Raw genomic sequence first — 25,548 nt, 5'->3', positions numbered from 1 at the left:
TTTGTGTTGATCAAGTGATGTGATGTCTACAGTAAGAAAAGAATCATCAATGACTGCTTTGGAATGGGCACTGCGTTCCGACGGTAGTGCTAAGCAAACAGTTAAATTTTAAAAGCGCGGTTATAAGGTCTAACAGATCTTCTTGTTTTTTCTCATCGATCGTTGCTTGTGAAATGAACCTGCTTTTGTCCGCTTTTGGAAAGCGATTTAAAAAGTTTGTCCATGCCTTTTTCTTTGCAGTACCTTCTTTTTTCAAAAACTTGGGATCATCGAACCAGGGATCTTGACGGATATCATTCCACATATTTGCCATATTATTTGAACACAAGTTTATTTGTTGAATATAAAAATGGTTGTTCGCACTATTGTCACGCAACAGAACGGCGAGACCATCTATTTTGAAGAACCGATACCTAGAGTCGATTTCATGAAACTCATTTCGTGCAGTTTATACAACAGCTGGGACAATTTGAAAAGAGAAGGTTCGGCCACCTTGGGAGATGATAAAGGCAAAGATACCACTTTGCCTGTTGGTCAATTACTCCCAGGTCATTACAGTTTAGAAAAAATTGCTCAAGAAATAGCCAATCTGTTCGCCAAATATAACTATAAGCTGGAAACAGCAATTAACCAACCTCTTGGCCAGCTTGTAATCAAATATTCTGGGTTAAGACCGATAGAACTTGATCGGGATTTAGCCGGTTTGCTCGGTATTGGGCGAAAGCTGAAGTTTATAACCTTCGTAAAAAGGCTTAGATCTCCAACGTCATATTTCATTCATTGCGACTTGATCGACAAACAAAAGAATCTGTTCAATGGCAAAAGGTCAGATATCTTGGCCTCTTTTGATGTGAAAGGGAAGCCTTATGAAAAAGTAAGCTACCAGACTTCTCCGCAACAGGTTTTGCGAAACTGCTCTACAGATGAGTTCATAAATAGCATCACCATTAGCGTGAAAGATGAAAATGGCGAACTCTTTGATTTCAAGGGCTTGCCTCTTCTTTTTGAATTAGAGTTTATTTGAACACAATTTTATTTGTTGAATATAAAATGGTTGTTCTCACTATTGTCACGCAACAGAATGGCGAGACAATATATTTTGAAAAACCGTTACCGAAAGTGCATTTCATGAAATCATTTCTTGCAGTTTGTACAACAGCTGGGACACTTTGAAAAAAAGAGGAACAGCAACCTTGACTGGCTCTGCCACCGCAATTTTCTTACCAGGGCATTACACTTTAGAAAGTTTGGCAGAAAAAATAGACAGCATGTTCACCAAAATCGGTTATGATATAGAAACTAAAATGAATGAACCTCGTGGCATGCTTCAAATCGTAAATAAAGGGTTCAAGAGAGTTGTTCTTGACGCAAATTTAGCGAATTTTCTTGGTGTTAAGCCAGAGTTTACCACTAAAACACTCGTAAAAAAGCTTTCATCTCCAACGACATATTTTATTCGTTGTGATTTAATCGATACAGAACGGAATCTGTTCAATGGCAAAAGATCAGATGTATTAGCCACGTTTTATGTGAAAGGTAAGCCTTATGAAAAGGTGATCTACCTGGGTTCTCCGCAACAGGTTTTGCGAGACTGCTCTACAGACCAGTCCATAAATAGCATCAACATTAGCGTGAAAGATGAAAATGGCGAACTCTTTGATTTCAAGGGCTTCCCTCTTCTTTTTGAATTAGAGTTAAATTAAATTTCAATATATATACGCAATGTCTTCGGCAAATCTGTTGCCACCAAGCGCGCCGCCTGCCGAGAATGAAGGAAGAATATATCCAAGCCTTCCCGAAATGACAAATGCCGAGAATTTCCGGCTAACCGAGATAAGCAGAATTGAAAAAGAAATATCTGCTGAGGTCGAGCATTACAGGCCTGTGTTGAAAAAATACAAAAAAGCCCGGAAAGCGCTTCACTATTCCGTGGTTGGCCTTGGCGCTGTCACCGCAGCTCTGTCTTCTGGGGCTGTTGCAACATCACTCACTGGTGTTGGGATTGTTGTCGGCGCGCCTGTTGCCGGGATAGCCACTTTATCTGGCGCAGTTTCCACTGGCCTGTCCGTTGTCAACAAGAAGCTTGAACGCAAAGTCAATAAGCACTCGAGAATCCACTCTCTGGCTATTGCAAAACGTGACTCGATAAAATGCTCTGTCTCACAGGCTCTTAATGATAATCGGGTTTCTGACACGGAGTTTCAACTGATCACACGTGAAATGCAGAAATATCGCCAGCTTAAAGAGACTTTGCGCTCGAACTTTGCGCGAATACAGACAAGTCCAATCCAGCCAGATATCGAAAAAATAAGAAACCAGGTTCGGGACCAGGTTCGGGAAGAATATAGAAAAAAACTTGCGGATTAAACAGCAGGTTTGAACTAAATTTTGAGCGAAAAAACACAAAACTTTCTCTTAGTCTTACCAAAAACAGGTGATTGTGATATTTGTCATGACACAAAAATAGCCTTGAACTTTCGAGAAGGTTACTCACAAGACGCAGTCAAGTGCGAAAAAGGGAAAACCCCCTGATCAGCTGTTTCTTTTTATCGCTCTAGTAGAATCTCTTTGTTCTACCGCGTTTCGTGCCCAATTTTTCCTCGAAAAAAAGCGAAACGTGCTATTTTTTTGACCAGGCCGAGAATAAATACCGTATTCTAACAAACTGTGGACAAAAAATAGAAATCTGTCTGTAAAATTCCTCTTGGCTTCAACATTCCTGATGGCTTTCAAAATTCCTGATGGCTTCAACTGAAGCCATCAGGAATGCAACCAGCTTTTACTGAAGCCATCAGGAATTCGCAACAGGAAACTGTTGTCTGAAGGCCTCAAACAACCGGAAGCGCGTCATGAAAGCAATCAACAACTTCGCGTGTTATATCACGCACGTGTCTCTGCCACTCAGGCGTGAAATATTCCTTCACAAGAAACGCAATCAAGTGAACACTGACAAGCATGTTTTTATGATATGCAAATGAAGCCGTGGATTTTTAAATGTAAATTCGACCGGAGGTTATACCGTCGCCGCCTTTTTCGCTAACGCTCCCGGCCAAAAAGGAACCACTCGTGCCAATCATAACCATCCCCAGAGCATACTTTTAAAAAATTCTTGTACTCAGGGGTGGCTTCTACGAGAGGTATTATCGGCTGGCTTAGCGTTGCTTTATGAACAGTTCCCTCCTTTTCGAAACAGGGGAAACAACACTCATCGAAATAACAGTCCGGATATTCGAAACAAATAACCATCGGCACAATCTGCTCCCTGTATTGGCAGAAAGGCAGTTTTAAAATATTCTTGTGTACCTTCTCCCACCCTATTTCATTTTTTTCCTTAATTTTTATCGCGATGTACTCCTTGAGGATCATCTCACGAAGCTCTGGAGGGAGATTTTGGATAGCCTCGGAAAGTCCACAGGCAGTCATGTCGGCGCAGTATACACTGAGCATGCACTTCTCCAATAGGAAAAATTTTTTGGCACACTTTTGTATATACTAGTGAAGGACACATCCGCGCATATTGTTTACGGACGATGGACCGGCTTTTTCGCTTTGCTGTTGCGTTACACACACAGTTCTGGCTCTGCTCTCTCGCACGCACACTCATTTCTGGCACAGTACACACGCACACACACACACACACACACACACACACACACATATAAGATAGGGGTTCTGGACACAGTGGGTAGCAAGAGGACAACAACCGTCTGAAAAAAGCCCCCCAGTTCCTTCTCCGAAGCTTTAGTCTGAGGAGAAGGAACTGGGGGGCTTTTTTCGGACGGTTGTTGTCCTCTTGCTACCCACTGTGCCAGAACCCCTATCTTATATGTGTGTTCTCATGCCCCGCATATGTCATCTTCTTTCCAAAAGGGACACCGTATACTCATGTTTCTACATGTAGTTTTCCAGGAGACTAAATTGCAATAGCCAGACCTTTCGCCTCTCTGCCTTTGAAGCACACTCAAATGAAACAAATTCACTTACAGAATGAATAGATTTAATAAGTTTAATTAACTGATCGCAGATAGTTTCTTTTTTTGTAAATAAACAATCCAGCCGGCAAAATGTCCTCGTGCTGGCCATATATTCATTTTGCGGTTGCATTTCATCAATATACGACAGACTGAAGTAAACCTGTAACGTAGTAACGCAGCGCATAGCACGGTCGTGACCTAATGGTTAGCGGGCTGGACTCCGGATCGAGCGCTCCTGGTTACTAGGGCGCTGCCATGTCATCTTGGGAAAGGCAATTTTCGTTCACAATGCGTCTCTCCACCCAGATATATAAATGTGGGAGTCGGTGATTATCATCCTGTTCAGGGAAGAAGAGCAATAACCAATTTAAGCTCCAGCAGGTATGAGGTACTGGGCCTTGTGACGACTTACCTTACCACCTCAACAAGCATACTGGTCATCCCGGGGATTATCGCTTCTTACTATGGAAATCGGAGTTAAGGGCCAGCAATTCTACAGCTAGGGGTGCCATGAGCAGTAGTTTTTGAAGAGAGAAATCCACTCCTACCCTGTCTTATCTTTGGATATACGCAGTACACCGATTTAGTCTGGATCTGTACTGACTGAGAAAGCAACAAAAGGAAAATCCCGATAGAGAAAGGGAAAGTGTGCCAATAAGTAATTTTCTGGTAATTTGGTCAGACAATCAGCGACTTGGCGGGGGAAACGGACCGTCTTGGACGTCCTCAATTTATAATACCTAGGCCGTTTGCACTGGGGGACTGGGTATGAATAAATATTCAGTAGCATATCCATTTGTTCTTCAGGTTCTCAAGCAAGTTTTATACCTAATCATTCTCTGCAGTATCGAGGAGACGATTCTAGACGAGAAAAAAAGTGAATTCCAAGTCAATCATAGCCAGTAAACTACAGATAAGTTGGCGTGTCGTAGCGTTGCCATGTACCGTATGAATCAACCTGAATTTTCAGTACTCGCAACAACGCACTCACGACCAATTTATCGCTGAGGCTAAGGTTTTTAACGTTGCTTCACCTGTAAGGGATTATAAGAAAGGGGCATGCCTCTAAACCTGAAGCCAGGTAAACGTTTATAGTAAGTGAATTTATCCAGACACTTTGCATATAGACTCGAAGAGCGAGACTGCATTTTGTATTAGACAATTAGCTATAATTATATTCGAAATTTTCTTAAGGTTCAAACGATTTTAAAGTAGTGTTACGAGAGACGTTGTAATTGCAGTTAGAGTGATTGATAAGTTGTTTTCTTCAGAAGAGAACTCCCTGACAGGTGGGTTATGATACGAAATGGGATCACAAAGCTTGGCGGCTTATTTCCTGATTTAATTAGCGCTTCATTACTCGGGGCCACAGACTTGTTTCGTTGAACGGGTTGAATAAACTTAGTATTGCAGTTTGGACCAAAAAAGATGCAATGGTGCATTGTGATTAACCGGCAAGAGATGGATTGTGAGGTATATATATGTTTTTTTCACAGTGACTCCATTATCTGTAATTTTCAAGACTTCTACCACAAAATTTATAACCGTTGCCGAACCAAAATCTGATCGGTCCTAAAAAATCACATAAAAAATTTTGATTAACGGTAAGTCTCTTCGGTTACAATTAACTTCAGAGTCTCTAATTCATGACTTAGAAGAAAAAAAGGTATTAATCGAAATTAAATGGCTAATTTTTACAGACACACTTTGTTCAAACTTTAACCGAAAGTGGCCTGGGGCCCGTTTCTCGAAAGCCCCGGAAACTTTTCGGGCCCGGAAAGCCATAGCAAAATCTCGAACCTTACGATTACAGAGCTGTTTTATTCACATATTCTTAATATGAACAGAGGTTCTCTACATACAAGAAGTTTCAGGCGTATACGCCTCTCCATTTTTAGATACAAATGAACTAAAAATCTCTTTACGGGCGCGAAAAGTTTCCTGGACTTTCGAGAAACGGGCCCCTGGTTAGTTATTTTCTTGTAATTTTTTTCTTCGTAAAAAAGCCTCAACCTTAGTATTTTTTTTTCTTGATATTGCTAAACTAAGGGCTGAACTTTGCAGGGATACTAAGATTTCACGATATAAAATATGGGCATGGAAAATATGCGGTCTGAAAAACAGGCCATTGCCGGTTGCTTCCCATGTGCCTCAAATAGGACGAAATTGTGATAACAGCCACGGGCTAACGAAAAATTCCCGTGAGCTAATGTTTTCACCCATAAACGCCTAAGAATAGTGCATTACAAATATGGTTTTGCTTTTGTCTGAAATCAATTGCATGTTGCTAAAAGAGAGATTGAAAACTGGCCAAAATTACACTGAAAGTCAGCCTCTGGGGACCCCTGAGGGGCTGATATCCAAAACTCGGCTAAAAAAGGGTCGTTGAACCTAAAACTTTGGCATATTGCATAAGTCCACATAACGACTTTGTGTACCAATTTTAAGCGAAATCGGCCGATCTTCATTTCCAAGTCTGCCCCGGTCTCTCAGGCAGAAGCTCTTAAGCCTTCATCAGTTGAAAACCGCTTGATGTTAGGCGCGATTCGAAAACTTTCTAAAATTGAAACGTTGCGCGTGCTGTATGCGCGTGACTCGAGAGAATTTTAAGTGCACGCGCAATGTTTCAATTATAAAAAGTTTTTAAATCGCAAGTAACATCAAGCGGTTTTCAACTGATGAAGGCTTAAGAGTTAACCGAAACGTCTTGCTAAAATATACAAGTCAGTGACAAAAAAACGGCACTTTTATCGATTATGTCATCTCCTGACTACATTTACTCAATTTTTAAATGCATTTAACTTGCTTAACTTAAATTTATATTAAAGGTATTACATGCAAGAGCTATGTAATAAAATTAGTTTCCCATGATTATTACGTAAAGTGCATGTGCAAAGTAGATTACATGCATTTCGTGAATTTTTGTTGATTTTGTAATTTAGAAAATGTTTATGCCACACTGATCACATGCATTTATGGCCTTATTTTTAGCCATTCGTAGGGCTAAAACAGTTTCACTAAAAACAGACAAAGATTTCAGTTCTCACTACAATAACTTTACATAAGCATAAGCAGCGACAATCTCGAGAAAAAGAACTAATTAATTAAGACTGGGGCCTAGACACTTCCTCGATCATTATCCGGGACACCGAATTCCATCCTGTTTCTGCGTTACCCAAAGTATAGCCAAGACACTTTCCTACCCATAATTCCACTCTAACCGTACCCTGTGGGATGTTTTCACAATATCCCTCAAATGATCGATGATGAAGCAGATTGGGATTCCCAGATGGCCAAGCATTGTACACAACAGCTTCGATTGTCATCGGTCCACTGCACTCGTTACCATTAAACTTGAAGAACCACCGGTTACATTTTGTAGAAGCTAGGACTCTGATATTTCCCTGGAATAAGACTTTGATCGCTGTATCAGACTTCAACTTATTAAACGAGCAGTCCTGGAACAAACGGAAGTAAAATAAGCTTAAGTCAGTCTTCATATCAATAAATTATATCACATTGACCACATTTGTATCATTAACTGGGATTAACTGCATACCGGTCATAAGTTGTTGGCTTCGTGGGAGAAAGTGTCAAGCGTGGTGTAAGGAGCTTCCCTTAAAAAATCTAGAGGAGTAAGTCAATCTGGGTGAGTTCTTGGGAGGACTGGCCTCTTAAAAAGCGTTCGGTTATCTGTGCAGTACATTCCGTTACACTAAAATTTCAACAGTAGGACCACCGTCGCTATATCGTTATGGTGTTATATTTGACCAGGAGCCATAATCGGGGGAGGGGACCGTAAGTCTCGGGATTCGCGCGCACCTATGATATGGGACAATTTTTCTATTTTTAGAACAAATTGCGCCATCCTGACGTCATATATCCGCGCGGATTCACGCACATGTCAGGGGCTCTCGCGTGGATGTTGTCACGTTGCGTGATCAAATAGTGAGAGTTGAGAGATTCTCTTGCGTATTTTTCACAGCTATGGCAGGGAATAAGGCAGGGAATACGAACCAGGGCGCTTATATGTAGTTTTATGCTCTGAGCTAACGGAAAAGGTGGGTTTTTCAGGGTCGAAAACAAGACTTCAACCTCGCGCTGGGAATGAATAATAAGATCTGTACGGGTCCGCAAATGATCCCAGGACCGCAAATGATCCCGGACCGCAAATGATCCCCAAATTGAACGGCAAATGATCCCGGACCGCAAATGATCCCGATCAAAAAATAAGGAATGGCATGGATTTATATCAGAGGAAGGTGAGAACATATACAAAAATTATGAACTAAAAACACTTTTTATCATTTTACAAAAAATATATATACATTCCACAGTTGCTGTTTTGTTCTTCGAAAGGTTCAGATCGTTTTCACTGTCACGCAAAAAAAAAAAAATAGTAATAATAAATCAAAAACCAACCAAAGGAAAAAGCTAAGAAATTGTGATGTACGCTATAGAAGATAATTAAATAAGACACTTCTCCAAGTGTTAGGCCTGTGCGTTTCCCCAAACTTCAGAAATTCGTCGTGAATGTTTTCCAGAAATTTACAGAGCCCAGTAAGAAAACGCCATGTTGGTATACATCCGTGGTACACCAATATGGCGGCCGGAATATAGTGTAAACATCTGGACCTTACTTTGGCTTTCCAGGCGACTGATTATCAGTTCTAAACAAACAAGCATTTACATAAACACTTTTCCTAATGCTCTAACTTCTAAAAAGGCTCAAAATCATGACATAAGTATATATTTTTCAACAAACTCGATCGTAGCCTTGTGTCACGCAATCTTCATAACCCTGAAATTCAAAATGCTCTGGTTTCCAAACGAAGCACGCTAATTGTAAACAGATATAAATATACCGCCTCTTATGCCTGATGAGGATAAAAACACGTCACGTGAAGACGATATATTGAATTAGAAGTCTTAGAAAAACACATACTTGTAAACATTCTCGAAATTCCGGTGGCGATAGTATCAAATATCTATCAAACAGCTAACTTGTCAAAACGAAGCGCAAGCCTTGGCCTTGCTTGGCCATGAAGCTGAACTTCATAACTATAGCTTGGAATTTTGGCTTCTTAGAATACTCAAGTAGTCATTTCCGAGGAATTAAAGCCAAAATACGACCAAGGAAAAATTACAAAATAAATTTGTTCAAATCTCCAGTGCTACACACTAGGTGTTTTTATACAGTGAGGAAGCGTTGTAGGCTTGTGGGTCTACTCAGGTGACAGCGTCTTCCTTAATAGTTGCTTCATGGTTAGATTTTAGTTTAAAACTTTAGACGAGTGGCGTTAATCGCTGATAAAATGTGATTTAACTATAACACCGATATCAAAGTTTAACAAAGGAGGATATGTAGCGTATGTTGCACTGATCATAATTTTACCGAGAATTGCAAAGAAATGCAAGCCAAGTCGTGTTTTGATGATTGAGTGGTGATATTCATAACATCGTAGTAAGCGACAAAATTTAGTCGAAAGTATGGGGAAAAAAAGCAAGTTGTAAGCCATTATAATTATAAGATGGCTTTAATAAAAACATCGGTATTCACGTACGTCAATTCCCTATCCACACCATCCCACCATCCATGCCATTCGTTATTTTTCACTCGGGATCATTTGCGGTCCCTATCGGGGATCATTTGCGCTCCGGGATCCTTTGCGGTCCAATTTGGGGATCATTTACGGTCCTGGGATCATTTGCGGACCCGTACAGATCTGCTCACGCTAGTTGTAAGATTACGCGTATGTTTTTGCGTTTGTTCTGACTTTAGAATATAGCAAGAAAACTCTCTACTCTGGTATCGAGTTAATTTGTGAGTTTCTCAGACAATGGTTAATCATAACCAAAACCTGTTTTGGTGGTTTCTTATTGTTTCTGCTTGTTTGGTGAGTTTGCAAAAGTTTTTGAAAGGAAAGTCTGACGCGTACAATTAGCTCATTTGCATAGTGCAGCTCGTGCACTTTCAAGTCCGAGTCGGTGTTTTCAATTGTCAACAAATCTTGACAAAGATTTCTTTCGTTATCTTTTGTGCTGAGATGCTGCAACAAATTTCACGAAAGCAAAAAAGGCTACTAACATCATTTGTGTTTCTTCAACATAAGCATAGTGAAGTTTTACACTGCGAAAATGAAAATAGACAAGGAGTTTTGATAACTCGATCAACAAAATCGAAATCGTAATATTCCAAGTTGATTAAAGAAAGCGTCATCGTAACTTTGCTGATTATTTCTGCTTTATTCACATATTTTCAGTTAAGCTTTTAATATGTTCTCAAACATTTATCAATCTTAAACATATTTAAAAACTATAGAGCTATTGTTTGAGTTCGATGTACGCTTTCACACGAAAGCGCGGCGGAAGTACAATTTGTCATGTTTACTGACTGTACAAAACACGCATCGACGGGCGCTCTCATTCATCGACAACAGAGAATTTACTGGATTTTTACACGAATAAAACTGAGCAGTATCTACGGCCGTAAAGTTATTGGGCCTTGATGAAACATCAAGCGTTGCTTACAATTCAACCGAAACTCAAACTAGCAATTATTTTCTTTTACTTTTCGGTCGCGATAGACTGACAAATTCCTCGCAAGCGTGTGGCAAGAGAAGCTAAGAAACTATGAAGTCCTGAAGCTCTGCTATACCTAAATATATCCAGCTAGTTTTTTGCTGTGTAATGGAAAAGCTGTTAATCTTCAACATATGTGAAATTTAAAGTGGAGTAATGTACAGCTCATGTAAAAGAAGCATCCGTCGGAACACAACTTGCTCAGCGATATATATAAGCTTACAGCGGAACATACCTAAATTCGACACTGTCTTACTTCACTCAGACTGGAGCAGCTTACGACGAAAATACTTGAGCAAAATTACAACAGACGTAAACGCGTTGAGTTGTGGGCCAAAAACATGAAAAATTTCGGGAATTTCGGACGCCATTTCCCCCGCGCGACATCCGCAAAAATCCTCGCAGCATGTACGCGCGTGTGCAGCAGGTGATGGCGCAATTTGTTCTAAAAATAGAATTATTGTCCCATATCATGGGGACAACCCCAGTACTTGAAATGGCGCGCGCTTAATGTCTTCGTTCCCGATTATGGCTCCTGATTTGACACAAAGTTCATATTACGTTCACTCAAACTATTTTACATTGCTTACTTTATGTGTTCAAAAGAGAAGAACAGAACTTAGCAGGCACTAGTTGTGACACCTCCGTGGAATCACGAAAAAATAGCACTTCTAAAATTTGTGGCTATTATGTTAAAAAGAAAAATTAGGCGTTATCAAATGCGATGAAATCTCCTCAAAAGGGACCTTCAATACTGTTTCCGAAGTTAATTAAGCTGGGCTTCGACTTAATTTTGGACTGGAATAGTGTTTCTATTATGATATGAAGGTTCTGAGTTTTCGACGATTCACCCTGACGTAGTATGTGGACTTCGCAACAAAGATTCTTATGTCACACTTGTCTTAAGAAATAAGAATGCATGCTCAGTACTCGAGTACCCAAGTCACCACTCCACGTCTTATTATCAAAAAGATGTAATATCACTTTCGTCACCATGATGTGCAACCAGTTAACAAAATACTACGGTTGATAACAACATATATGTACTCAACCTTTGGATAATAAACTTCTGATTTCCAGTCACATAAATCCTTGTCGGATTCTGAATTTGAAGTTTAACTTACATTAGGTGACAAAAGTAAAGTAATATTGATTAGCTTGCCCATAACCATTAGTGATCAGAACATTTCTCTCTTACCTTGATCTTACCGCTATCTCGACCATCACTAGCTTTCCACGCACATTGTTTCCAGTTGGTTTGTGGCACTGTACTAGACGGACTTGTCACGCTTTCTCCTTTCTCTCCCTTATCGCCTTTTATTCCTTGATCGCCCACAGTTCCGCGCGCTCCTTTTATTCCCATTATTCCTGGCGGTCCGCTCTTTCCACGAGGTCCTTCATTTCCTTTCCTTCCCTTTGGTCCCATCATTCCTAGCGATCCCTTGTCACCACTCTGTCCTTTAACTCCATCTCTTCCCTGCGGCCCTTGGGGGCCCGGAATGCCAGGCATTCCCGGCATGCCATTGGATCCTGGAATACCCGGAAATCCATGGAAGGATGTGGATTTCTAAGAAGAAAGCAACAAATGCATTTATTAGATTAAGAAACACAGTGTGAAACTTAAACAACACGAGAACAACATGTTTCTTATGTCGATAGACATAGTGGCATGAAAAGCAACCTGCAGTTTTGTCTTTCACTGTATTAGAGAATCAGTTACTTGTTATTACCGTACTGTTAGTGTCAGCGTGTCTGTTAGTGGACTTGATTGTGACCTTGCGGGCCTGCTTTGACAAGATAAAATCCTGTCAATTTTTTAAACAATATACTCGTTCTTGATATCTATTTCTTAATCAGATCAAATATGCTCCTCTAATTCTTGCATAACAATGTTTGCTCGTTTATGAAGCCGACTCTTACTGAGAGCAACACGGACATCATTAACATTCCTTGAGAGAATTTACTATGACTTAGAAAGCAAACATTCTGATATCGCTTTGTCTAACTTATCTCAGAGTTCAGCCTCGATTTGGGACTAGAAACTTAAGCCTTTTCGCTTCAATCCGAGCTGAGCTGATAGAAATGAGAAATACTATAAATCATACAAACTAACTTTACATCTCATGTTTAACAGATTGATTTTTGTTAAACGAGCAATTGATATTCAACTTTGTACCTCACATAAGTCCTTGGCATCGCCAGTATTTTGTTGTTGAGGGCTGGTAGTGGTTTCCAGTGAGTCCCCTGTTCCACACAGCACCAGCAAAGCAGCAAAATACACAAACTGTGCCATGCTTAAAGAGTAAAAAAGATCAACACTTTATAAGAGTAGAACTTCACGTCTGTGTGGTATGACCTTGTTTCGTAACTGGTTCCGTGATGGTATGCGCTCAGTCTTAAAGACGTTTCCGTTAATAACATGGAAAGTAATTTAACGCCAGTGAGCCCAGTTACTATTTTAGGGCTGTTATCTCCGAGAAAACAACAAACTGGAAAAATACCAAAGCACGTACTTTGAGATCAAAAAGTAACGAGAGGGTCAAAGGTGATAGCAATAGTTGAACACGCCCATTCCAGAATGTATATTCAACGGCACGTCCCGTTTAACTCAAATAAAGGAAGTCCTTGTGTATGGGTTCAACTATACACTGATGTTTGGATTAATATGAGCTTTAGCCAACGAAGCAGTCGCTTGTTTTCCGAGAGAGTCCGGGAGGAGCCTGGAATCTTGGAGCGAGAGAGACTCTGGGAACGAGAATGAGTGACAAACAGAACAAAACAGAGACCCGAGAAAGGAGGAGAACGCTTCAACCCCTACCCCACTACCCTCAAGTTTTCTTGTCCGACTCATGCGCCAATTGATCTTTCACAAGCTAGTCATGCTACTGTTACGAAAGCTATCAGTTTCCGCGCAACACGTAATACATGCGATCATATATATACTGGATAATTTTTTCCGTAGGTCGTTGAGAACAAAAAGAACCCTTCGTCATTAGTTATAACGATAAGAATTTATTTTATGTATCGCAGTTTCTTAAAGAACCAAACGCGTTTTTACCTTGGAAAAAGCCAAATCTTAAACGGGAAATTGAGTTTGTTCGATAGTTAATGGACGAACAACCCACTTGCGACAACTTGCGAAAAGAGGTACTGAGAGTCTCTTGTGTTGAGGGCTTTATTGGCTTTTCTTCGTTGAAGCTCTGCCGTTTACCACAACTTCTAATGTCTGATTCTGCTGAATACCAGCTGCTCGAAGGTTTCCAGCTAAATACCTAAACTATACACATGTTTGCTGGGATTACTGACCGTGCGGGCCAAACAGATCTCTCTGGCTTAACGTACTTAGGCAAAGACCAGACACACCAAAGGGACGAAAACAAATGAATCAGATGGTGAGCCAATAAAAATGATTTTAAAAGATATTTCTTATACGAAATCTAGCTATACTTTAAACTTTCGTGGAGGTTAATTAAATCAAGGTCAGCAAGACTGCCGAAACAAGGTTATCGTAAGAACAATTGTTTACACCGAGAGAATCTGAGACAAAACGAACAACAAAACTAAGTACAAGGCTAAAACATATCGGTGTCGAGTGACCTTGACTGCTGGACAGCCATGGATGATCACGAGGCTAACACAAGACAAACTAAAATTAACAGTCAAGTATTGAACAAATTTAGTTCCTCAACGAGTTATTCACGTGAAACCGATTTTACCTCGTGAAAGCTTATTGAGGTAAATGAACAGTTCGGTTTTCCGGTAACAAAATTATCCGGGTTTTATTTACCGTTATTGGAGTTTACGATACACACCTTGGGATACAAAAGGGTAAATATTTCTGGTTGGGTAAAGCCCCGTCCACACTACGCTGGTAAAATTTGAAAAGGAAGCTTTATTTCTACGGCTAGACCTACATCGTTCACACTAATCGGTCACGAAAACGGGGCTGTTCGAAAACGCTCTTCAAATCGGAGGAATTTAAAAACGCTTGCTTTGCGTTTCAGTTTTCTTTATTTTTGAACGGAGGCTAGTGAGTAACACAAAGGAACACTTGCTGTTGTTGTAACTTTTCGTTTATTTGTTCCGACTCGTTTCGTCTCTAGCTGAAGCTTCTTCTCTGAATAATCACACCTAACATTGAACAGCATATATAGCACATTAAACGTGCCTTAGTTTAACTTCCCATGAAAGATGGAAGTGAATAATTTACTGAAACATGCTGGAAACGGACGTTGCAAGGAACACCTAAATGCATATGCTATTGCCTAAGTTATATTTTGGGGGCCATACGGTTACCGCTTATCGTACAGATTATATTTTGAAAACGGAGGTTTTCGAAAACGATGACGTCCTAATAATCATGTCATTATCCCTAACCCTCAAGTGAAATCAGGCTTTTCTGCCGCCGCTGATTGTTTTCAAATTTCTCCTGCGTAGTGTCCACGGAAAACATTTGACACTGATTTGATGCGTTTTCGGAGTTAAAACTCCGTTTTCAAATTTCTCCAGCGTAGTATGAACGGGCCTAAGTCTCTCGGATGATTAATAAACAAGATTGACGGAGAGATATTTGCGATTTGCTAATTTGTTGTTCTAACTTTGCCCCGACGCTTAGCTTCAATCATGGTGACTAAGAAGGATGATAAAGGTGGCGCTTTGCCATAATGTACAGGCCACGTATCAATCAGTTGACATCCAATAAAAAATCAAAATTTTCGACGCATACTTTGAAAGTTGACCACTCTCAGCCTATTTTTTAAAAAAGTTATGTTCACTGATCTTACACACACGCACGGTGCGCCTGAAGATCATGCACCACACGTGGATTGTCCAAAACTCGACTTCTCATTAGTCGGTTTATCTGGCAAAACTAGACGCCACTACAACACTTCAAGGGTCTTGGTTGGGGAAATAATGATCGCATTCAGTCGCCGCGCGCCTAAGCATTTAAATTTATTCAGATATAAATCAGTTGCATGTAAAATGAATGACATGTCCAGGGCAAAACCTTCGATTTCCCTGTCTAAAATAGCTCCCTGTAACACGGCTTCTTCTAAACCTGGTTTCCTCAGATAAACCCACCAATAATTAACAAAGTCAAGTTTTGGACAGTGTCCACACTGAGCGTGATCTGGTAATGAACTTTTTGTCAGGCGCAATGCACGTGTATAATGATAATATTTTTTTCAGGTTCTTTTTACCAGTCGGTTGATAATTTAATTGACTAAAGAAAACATTACAAGACGAAAACTAAATGGCACCGTTACAATGTTAATATTTACAAAATGAGGGAGCGAAGCATAAGCATTTCTCGATCCCTCGAAAAAATTGTGGAATCTAGAAAATTCACTGCCTTGAAATTCCTCGCTACGTGTAAGAAAATTGAAACCCTGGATGATTTTACCAGGAGTAAATTATATTTGCCGATAGTGGTGTAACCACAACTGATTGAAAAATCAAATGAAAAGATTAATTTGAAAATAAAAATAAACTGACAAATGGAATTAGGAATTCTTAGCACAATGCAATTGAGATCTGTTAAATAGTGTATACCGAGGGAAGTGGGTACTAATGAAACGTAACATATGACTGCAGCGAGTATTAAAAATTTAATCCCCTTGTTTTCCTAGAAGTTCTAACGTGTAACTAGAATTAGGTTCTTAATTTTCTGCCACAGAAAAAGGGAGAGACGCAACACAGGAAGAATATATTTAAAGATACGACTGATTCATGAGATGTCTGAAATTTGATGTGTTGACCCAAAACAAGAGCCATTTCCATGGGATGTTCGCACAAAGAAAAAATCATGCAAAATGAAAAGATCATGCAAGATGGTTCACGATGGTGGTTACGTTATTGGTGAAAGAGACTGTGGTGATTTAACAGAGTATTTCTCACCTTTTTTGTGTTTTAACGGAAACAGAAGAAAAATTTTCAGAACGGAAAAACACTCTAAAGCTTTGTTGTGTTTTTAGAAGTGATAAAATCTTTTTGAAAAGATAACTAACAGAAGAACGCTTTTGTACGGGTCCAGGTTATTGCTGACAATGGTACGGTTGTCTGCTGGTTTGTTGTTTTGTTCTTAACTAAGTTTCAATTGTCTCTGTTTCAGTGGATTCCGGAACTGTAAATAGTGGCAGGAAAAATGTAAAGAATTACAAAAGAGATACAGTTGAACCTCACCATGCTATCACCCTGGCTCAGTCTTTAAAATTCAATCACCACAGGCCACCAGCACCACATTTTCTCTTTAGATTTACCCCGCAAATAGCAAAATGTAAATAGAAACTGAAAAATCAGGTTTGGTTCTAAAGAAAAAGGACAGCTGTGTTTAGTAAACTGCAAATAGGAATCAATGGGAGCGTAACGATTAAATGATATATACCTACCACGACATCACTGAATTAAGTAATTAATAAAACCAATTCCGTTGACACGATTAAGTCTTTTTTGGGTTCTCTGTACTCGTATTTATTGACGCAAATGCACTGTATATTCTCACTCAGGCAAATGCTTGTAGGATGATTTGTTTATCAAAACATTGCTTATTGTACAATACTTAAAACTGATACTTCAGAATATAGATTAAAAAAAAAAAGAATATAGGGGAAAAAGTTCACAGTTTCAAACGCAGTGCTGCTTTTAAAGCTATTTTCATAGACACAGTACAGTAAGTTATAAAGTTTTACCGACCAACGTTTGCAATATTTATTGTGCTATAATACTGTGGTTGACAACTTTCGTGTCTTATTACACACATCCTAGTCCTGTAAATGACGAAAATAACAATTACAGGGAAATTTGTTTTTTAAGTACTTATACGGTAACATGGTACTGACAGCAAAAAAACTAAACACTCATAAGTCATAACTGCAATGTCACTGCTATCAGTAGAGTAGTAATTATTCCGAGAAAAATCAGTTTTGTTGAATTGGAACCTGCATTTGACTTTCTTAATGAGTATCTTATAGTGGTTTTACATGCAAGTGCTGTGTAATAAAGTTATTTTTAAGCATTAATTTAAAAAAAGCGAAGTAATTAAGCTTAATGAAATTTCTAGATTTTCTATTTATCAAAATGTTAATGCTAGATTGATCACATTTATAGCCTTCTTTCTACTCGTGCACTAAAAACACACAAAAATGCTAAAGCAGCGATGATCCCAGTAATGAGAACAGATTAATTAGGACTGGGGCCTAGACACTTCCTCGATCATTATCCGGGACACTGATCGCCATCCAGTGTAAGCGTCACCCGTATAGCCAGGACATTGTCCTACCCATAATTCCACTCTAACCGTGCCCTGTGGGATGTTTTCACAGTATCCCTCAAATGATCGATGATGAAGCAGATTGCGATCCCCAGCAGATGATGGCCAACCGTTGTACACAACAGCTTCGATTGTCATTGGTCCACCGCATTCGTTACCATTAAACTTGAATAACCACCAGTTGCACTTGTAAGAAGTACCCCGGACTCTCATGTTTCCCTGGAATGAGACTTTGATCGCTGTATCAGACTGCAGCTTGTTGAACGAGCAGTCCTGGAACAAAAGAAGGTAAAGCAACTCAGACCTCATATCAATAAAATATATCAGATTTATTTAATTTGTATCGTCAACTGAAATTAACTGAATACCAATCATTAGTTGTTGACTCCGTGGGAGAAAGTGTCGACCGTGGTGTAAAAATCCTACCCTTAAATCTAGAAAGGTGAGTCAATCTGTGTGGCGTTTTGGGAGTACTGGCCTCTTGAAAAGCGTTCAGTTATCTGTCCAGTGCATTTCGTAACACTAAAATGTCAACAACAACAACGACAACACCGTCACCATATGATTTTGTTGTTATGTTTTACACATGAAGAAGAACAAAACTTAGCAGTCACTAGTTGTAACACTTCCGTGGAATCACGAAAAACTACCACCTCTACCACCTGTCTTTATTACCTCCCTCATACCATACAAAAAAGGTTAGACGAGATCAAACACCATGAAATCTCTTTAATCGGGCTTACCCACGTTTCGTAAGCAGTGGCGAGATTGAACGCATAATATCATCAATGCCATCAAACAAAGCCCCAGGGATCGACAAGATTTCTGTTCGTGTTTTGAAGGACTGCCTAAACCCGATTCTTCCAGTAATTACGTCTATTATCAACACTTCTATTGAAACATGCAAATTTCCTACAGCTTGGAAATTAGCTGAAGTGACACCTCTCCATAAAGGTGGAAACCACGAACTGGCAAATAACAACAGACCAATTTCTCTTCTACCAGTTTTATCAAAAGTGTGTGAAAAGGTCGTACATAATCAATTCACTTCTTACTTGCATTTAAACGACAGGTTAACAAAGACCCAAAGCGGCAACAAAAAATGGCACTCAACCGAAACATCTGTCATAGAAACAACCGACACTATTCTTAAAGCGATAGACCAGAAGATGTTGACTTCGGTAGTGCTCTTAGACATGAGTAAGGCATTCGACAGCGTCAACCACGAAACCCTAATTTTGAAGTTGCGAGATGTAGGCGCCTCAGACCCAGTTATCCAGTGGTTTGGTAGCTACCTTAATGATAGACGACAAGTGGTTCGAATCCATTCAACATTGTCAGAGCCCTTGCCCATAGTCTGTGGCGTTCCGCAGGGAAGTATACTGGGACCACTTTTATTTAGCATTTACACAAATGATCTTTCTTCAGCACCACAGAATTGCAGCGTCCAGAGTTACGTGGACGACACTAAGCTAGTTATATCCTTCAAAATGAAAGATACTGTAAACGCCTTTGCTGACTTAAGAGTTGATTTGCATAGAATAGGCCAATGGTGTTCCAACAACCATTTATTGTTGAACCCAAGCAAAACTAAACTCATGGTGTTTGGCAGCAGGCAAATGCATTCCAGACTGGACACTCCCAGCCTCACCTTCATGGGAAGAGAACTCGTACCGGAGCACACCGCTAAAGATCTTGGGGTGATTTTGGACAAGAACCTGACCTATGACGAACACATTACCAAAACTGTCTCCTCCTGTATGTCTTGTCTCGGTCAAATAAGCCGCACAAAGCATGTTTTTGACAAATGCACCCTACTAACTATTATAAATACTTTAGTTTTTAGTAAACTTTTTTATTGTTCGAACGTGTGGGCGAATACATCAAAAAGTAATATAAATAAATTACAAGGTATTCAGAACTTTGCCGCTCGAATTGCGACCAGTACACACAAATATGATCACATCACACCAGTTTTAAAAGAGCTTAAATGGCTACCAGTCGCGACTCAGTTATATTTCAGGAGCGCTATCATGGCCTACAAATGTCTAACATCTCGCGTGCCGGAGTATCTGTCTTCCCAGTTCAGTAAGCGAGGAGAAATAAGCGGACGTGCCACAAGAAGTTCACAAATGCTGAACATTCCTCTTTTTAAGTCTGCCAGCGGTCAGAGAACGTTCTACTACAGAACAGTCAGTATCTGGAACTCCATGGATAGCTCTCTAAAAACTCTCGAGAAAGTATCTGCTTTTAAGTTTTATCTTAAACGTAAACTTATTAAGGATTTTATAGATTCCTAATTCTAGTTAATTAATCTTAATGAATCTTAGAGTTTTTAAGTAGTTTTAAATTATTATTGTATTGTCTTTGAAAGCCTCTAAAGGGAAAGTCAATAAAGTATGTATGTATGTATGTATGTATGTATGTATGTATGTATGTATGTATGTATGTTTCGATGAAACATAAATCTCCATCACCTCAATTCTAAAGTTTCCTCAAACTCAGCTCAACGCAGAGCCCTTACCAAGTGTCCATGAAATCAAATCTTATCTCCCTTCCTTCCAAAAAAGAAAAAGGCAAGCACCGTCTAATAATACCTAGTACTCAGCTTTCACCCAACTAAACAATCGAAGCTGCGCCGCGCCGACAAAATTTAATTGTGGAACTTTGCCCCGCTGAATTTACCCAGAAAATGATATTTCAGTTTTGATTCACAGAAAAAAGTTCAATCGATGAACTATGACCAGATATCAGTTAGACTCTCACCACTGACTATTGACTCATGGTATGTAAAGCGGTATACCTAGGCTAGCTACCATGGCGCACCTATGGAGAATCTTTGTTTACAATATTCGCCTCATAAGCATAAGCGATACAGTTTCTGATGAAGCTACAAAAACATTAATTCTGAATATTGAAAGGGTACAGCACGATTAACTAACTGCCCCAAGGGATTTGAACCTGATGTATCGGATTCTTTTTATGTGACGCGGGTTTAAAAACTCAAACTTTTACAAAGAAAGTATGAGCTCATTAGCCCTTTTACATTTCCACCGAGAAATTTTGCAGTTTTTGAAAGGCAATTTCTCTTCGAATATTACACCCACCCAAACAGGCAAAAATTTCACTAATTACTAAATTTCAAAAGCTCTTTGAATGTTTGGACCGGAGCTCCTGCGAGCCAAAGGTGCGCATGAGGAGCCCCATACCTTGTATCCTAAGTCTTCTTTCCGAACATGAAAAACAACATATACAAGCACCACCTACCCAACTCTTATTCCACTAAATGGAAGAAACTATACTTAAAATTAACATAGAACCAAATATTTTAGTTCTGAGACCTCAGAAGGAGTCGAATCGATGATCCAAGTTCACTTAGATAACAGTTGTATGCTCTCACTGCTAATCTATGGACTCATGGTGTGCAAGGTGGAGCAACAAGATTTGTCTTTCCAAGTAATAATAAAATACTAAATGAGAATACATGCTCAGTACTCGAGTACGCAAGTCGCCAATCCATTTCTCATTGTATCTAACAGATATGACATCACGTTCATCAACCCGATGTGAGAGCAGTTGACAAAATACTCCAGTTGATAGCCATTATATCTCACGCTATCACGACCTATACTATAAGGAGGCATCTTAATTTACAGCATATCTACGCAAACACTGCATGATAAAATTCTGATTCCAATCCATGCAAATGAAACCTACACAAATCTGAATTCAAACTTACATGATGTGATATAAGTTACTTTGCTCATAACCATTCTCAATCGAACATTTCTCTCTTACCTTGATCTTACCGCCATCTCGATCATCATTGAGATTTTTCCACCCACATTGTTTCCAGTTGCTTTGTGGCACTGCACTACAAGGACTTGTCACGCTTTCTCCTTTCTCTCCCTTATCGCCTTTTAATCCTTTATCGCCCACAGTTCCCCGCGCTCCTTTTGTTCCTATCATTCCTGGCGGTCCGCTCTTCCCACGAGGCCCTTCATTTCCTTTTTCTCCCTTTTATCCCAGCATTCTTCGCGTCCCCTTGTCACCAGTCTGTCCCTTAGCTCCATCTCTTCCCTGCGGTCCTTGCGGTCCAGGAATGCCAGGCATTCCCGGCATGCCATTGGATCCTGGAATACCCGGAAATCCGTGTGTAGATATGGATTTCTAAGGAGAAAAAAATAAGCATTTAGCTAGCAAAAATAAAAGTGTAAAAACATAAAACTATGTTTCTTATTTCGATACATATCGTGATGCCATTTAGATACTGCGAGAAAATCACCTTTTTTGTCTCTTACTGCTATGGCAGTATTAGTTAAGCTTATTTTCTTACTATAATTATGTTAGTGTCAACGTGTCTGTTATTTCGCTCGTGGTCTTCTCGTATTTTCTTTCAGACACATCTTCTCAATTTAGAGACAATGGTCACGTTCTGGAAACTTCAATAGTAGTTTCAAGTCTTGATATCTATATCAGACATCATAGTGTCACCCTGCGCCCTCTTAATCGGGTCAAATCTTTTCCACTGATTCTTACATAACAATGATCTTTGTTCGTTTGTGAAGCCGACTCTTACTAAGAGTAACAACAATGATTTATTAACAATTTAGTTAAGGATTTTGGCCTCCATTTGGGACCAGACGCCATGCGCGTTTTGCTTCAATTCCAGGCGGACTCAACTGAAAGTTATATACCGTAAATCATTGAAATAAGAATACAATTTTTACAACTCATATTCAATTAATGGATTGTCGATGAAAGAGACAATTGCTATTTTGTACCTCAAATAAGTCTTTCGTATCGCCGCTATTTTGTTGTTGAGGGCTGGTAGTGGTTTCCACTGAGGCCCCTGTTCCACAAAACATAAACAAAATAGTAAAATACACAAACTGTGCCATGCTTGAAGAGTTAAAACGATCAACACTATATAACAGTAGAACGTCTCGTCTGTGCGGTATGAACTCGTTTTATAACTGGTTCTGTGATGGTATGTGTTCAGCCTTTAAGACGCGTCTTCTAATGTCATGGAATGTAATTTCATGCCAGTCACCCTAGATAAGACGCTATTTCTCAAAACAGAGATTATAACCAAGTAAGGAGATTTGAAACAGAGTAAGACATAAGGAGACCTCTAATGACATAACCACCAGCAGGCTTAGTCTTGAGCTAACATAAGCTGTCAACACGCATGCGGAGTTACCTCCTGTCTCCTTCATTCGGAGGGACTTTGAGTAATCCGTAATTCAAGAGTTACAGTAAAAGAAGATAAGTTTAGATTATACCGTTTGGTCTACATAACGAGGCTTGCCATTATCTTAAGTGGCAAGTGGATCTTTATTTGGGCATGAATTGGGTTATTTATTTCAAATTGAACGTGTGTAAAATTGATATTGAGAATCAGGAATTTTAATGCAGTAGTTTTTCCGAATTCCGCTGACCAACTGTGCTTAATTAAAAAATCATTATTATGCAGCCGAACATTTAAACCAGTTTCTTAAATTTTTAACTTGGCTGACATGACCTCTTAATATTCTATTTTCTGCGACCGGATTAAGAAGACTAGGAGAGAATTGGTGGACAGCCAAATCATCAAACAATTTAAAATAGATGTATAGGGATACAATGTCAGTTCAAAGAAACAGGTAGGAATTGAATTGTCCACTACGGTTAAAATTTATTCTCAAAAACTATTACAACGTCTTGGACTTTTAAACTTAATTCCAAAGATATTAAAATACAGAACTGAGATACCTAGCAGCGAAACGCTTTGATGATTTGCCCCACAAACACACAAACAAAAATAGAATTACAGTACATTGATTAAAGTGCCACTAACCCCCAAAATTTTTTTTCGCTTCTATAAGTTTCCTTTTTCTCCTGATCACCACTTCGAAAAAAAATCGTTGTGGCTATTTTCGTTAATTTTCTATGAATTTTTTAAGTTTGTAAACTTACCCTTTTCCATGTTCACGACCGAGGAATAGCGGAGAATGGGACGAGTTGGCTTTTGACGTCACTTCGGGAATAACAATACTTTGTTTCTGAGAAGAATGTATGCGAACATGCAGTAATAATAATAACAATAATAATAATAATAATAATAATAATATTAATAAGACTTTATTTAACGAGGGTAATATAATTTACTGGTTGCCCAGTAGTTTACAATATGGCCCTCCCTAATTTTAATTACATAAAATTTAACATGCGATAGTATGTGTCAAAAATCGTCGCAGAATGCAAGCAAGATATGTTGTTGGAGGCTGCAGCAATACAGGATGCGTAAAATAGAGTATTCCTCTTCATTCAATACCTCTATCTCGATGAAACTCTACCAGAAACGAGAAAAAGACCAAAGAAGTGGGCTGATCTGTGCGAAGCTAAAACCGGGGAGCCATTGAAGATTTCTTCGATCTCGGGTTCGCCGCAACTGTAAAAACCTAGAGATTTTCATGACCTGTGTATTCTTCTCTATCTCTAGTGGAAAGATTGAAACTGTCAAGGTACTGCATAAGACAAGAATTTGGGATAAGCTGGAAGCCATCTGACTATTTCGAGCACAAACGATCCTCTGAGTCCCAGACGAAACTATAGGTGACGAAATTACACGGTAAATTAAACGCATCGCGTTTTGAAATAGAGACTTGTCTAAATGAATAGTTAACTAAGCCTACGTTCTAGAACGACGCGAAGAAGATTGTTGAGGCTTCGAACTGGTGAACTAGCTATGTATTTGTGGATTTTAATAAAAACACGCACGCCGGAGGTCGCCTGTAATCTGGCCGTCATTCGCAATGGTCATTCCGAATACAGAATTGTTTTGCTCTTTGTGCTTCGTCTTTGAGGAACGAAATACATCTAAATTACAAACTTAGAATCGATCAAGCATTTATAAATATATGAGGAAAGTGAAGCAAACGATTAAGATTCGACCCTACAGCTACCGACGGAGATTGTTGAGCTGAAAGTAGAATGCGCTTGTCAGTGTAATTGAATATGCATATACTACGGTCGGTCGACAATAACGAAGCGAAAAGTTACCTTACCTTCGAATATTGTTTCCCGACATCTCTGCTTATCTTTTATGTTAAAACTATTTTCAATCATTGATTTGGAGAAGTAGGCAGGAGTGGAGTACGAATGCATTGCATTTTAACTTGTATTTCGGGGGAAATTAATATTTGAATGTAAAAGTGTTTTGACACTCCGAAATTTGCACGTTCCGTAAAGTCAAATTACCAACTCTTCGTGTTCATTGACATCTTTGTAACTCTTTAAGAGCTGTAAGCTAACTCTTCGGCTATTGTTTGCACCTTTATAACCCAAATGGACCGGCAAATTGTCGATCCCGGCCTAAATATAATTATACAACGCGGCGATCTCGACTGGCGACCCGCACTTCAAAATGGAAAAAAAATATGTACTTCGCAGCCGTCCAAATCGTAGCTAGACTCCGAATTATAATGCTAGATGATACAGTTCTTTCACTTAAAGTTCTTGTCCAGTTTTGATATAATATGAATCACAAATAACCCGAAAATGTTTTGACTGCCCTCGAAGCTCAGTCAAAAATCTCTTGAGTGTTTTAGCCCGGTTCCCGAAGTGACGTCACTGGTAGCCCGACCCAGATCCCACTTTGCGCGGTCGTGAACATAGAAATTACATGTTTAAACGCCTGTAGAAACGCAGGGATTTTATCAATCGAGATAATTTTTTCGC

The 25,548-nt window shown here is 39.4% G+C and overlaps 1 protein-coding gene and 1 pseudogene across 1 annotated transcript; both read right to left on the bottom strand.

Moving 5' to 3' along the window:
* Positions 1-6,702: 6,702 nt before the first annotated feature.
* On the bottom strand, positions 6,703-12,908 carry LOC149114108 (uncharacterized). Its single transcript, XM_089286720.1, has 3 exons — positions 12,733-12,908; positions 11,755-12,123; positions 6,703-7,432 (listed from the first exon to the last, which is right to left on the bottom strand). The coding sequence occupies exons 1-3, from the start codon at positions 12,847-12,849 to the stop codon at positions 7,079-7,081; spliced, it is 840 nt and encodes a 279-aa protein (XP_089142846.1). The 5' UTR covers positions 12,850-12,908; the 3' UTR covers positions 6,703-7,078.
* Positions 12,909-17,696: 4,788 nt separating this feature from the next.
* Positions 17,697-22,727, bottom strand: LOC149114107 (uncharacterized; annotated as a pseudogene).
* Between the last annotated feature and the right edge of the window lie 2,821 nt (positions 22,728-25,548).

Source organism: Orbicella faveolata, unplaced genomic scaffold, assembly GCF_042242905.1.
Source record: "Orbicella faveolata isolate gen_17 unplaced genomic scaffold, um_ofav_v1 contig_14, whole genome shotgun sequence".
In the NCBI taxonomy this organism is placed as follows: Eukaryota; Metazoa; Cnidaria; class Anthozoa; order Scleractinia; family Merulinidae; genus Orbicella; species Orbicella faveolata.
The sequence above is the reverse complement of the archived record's forward strand: the minus strand, read 5'-3'. Positions and strand labels throughout refer to the sequence as shown.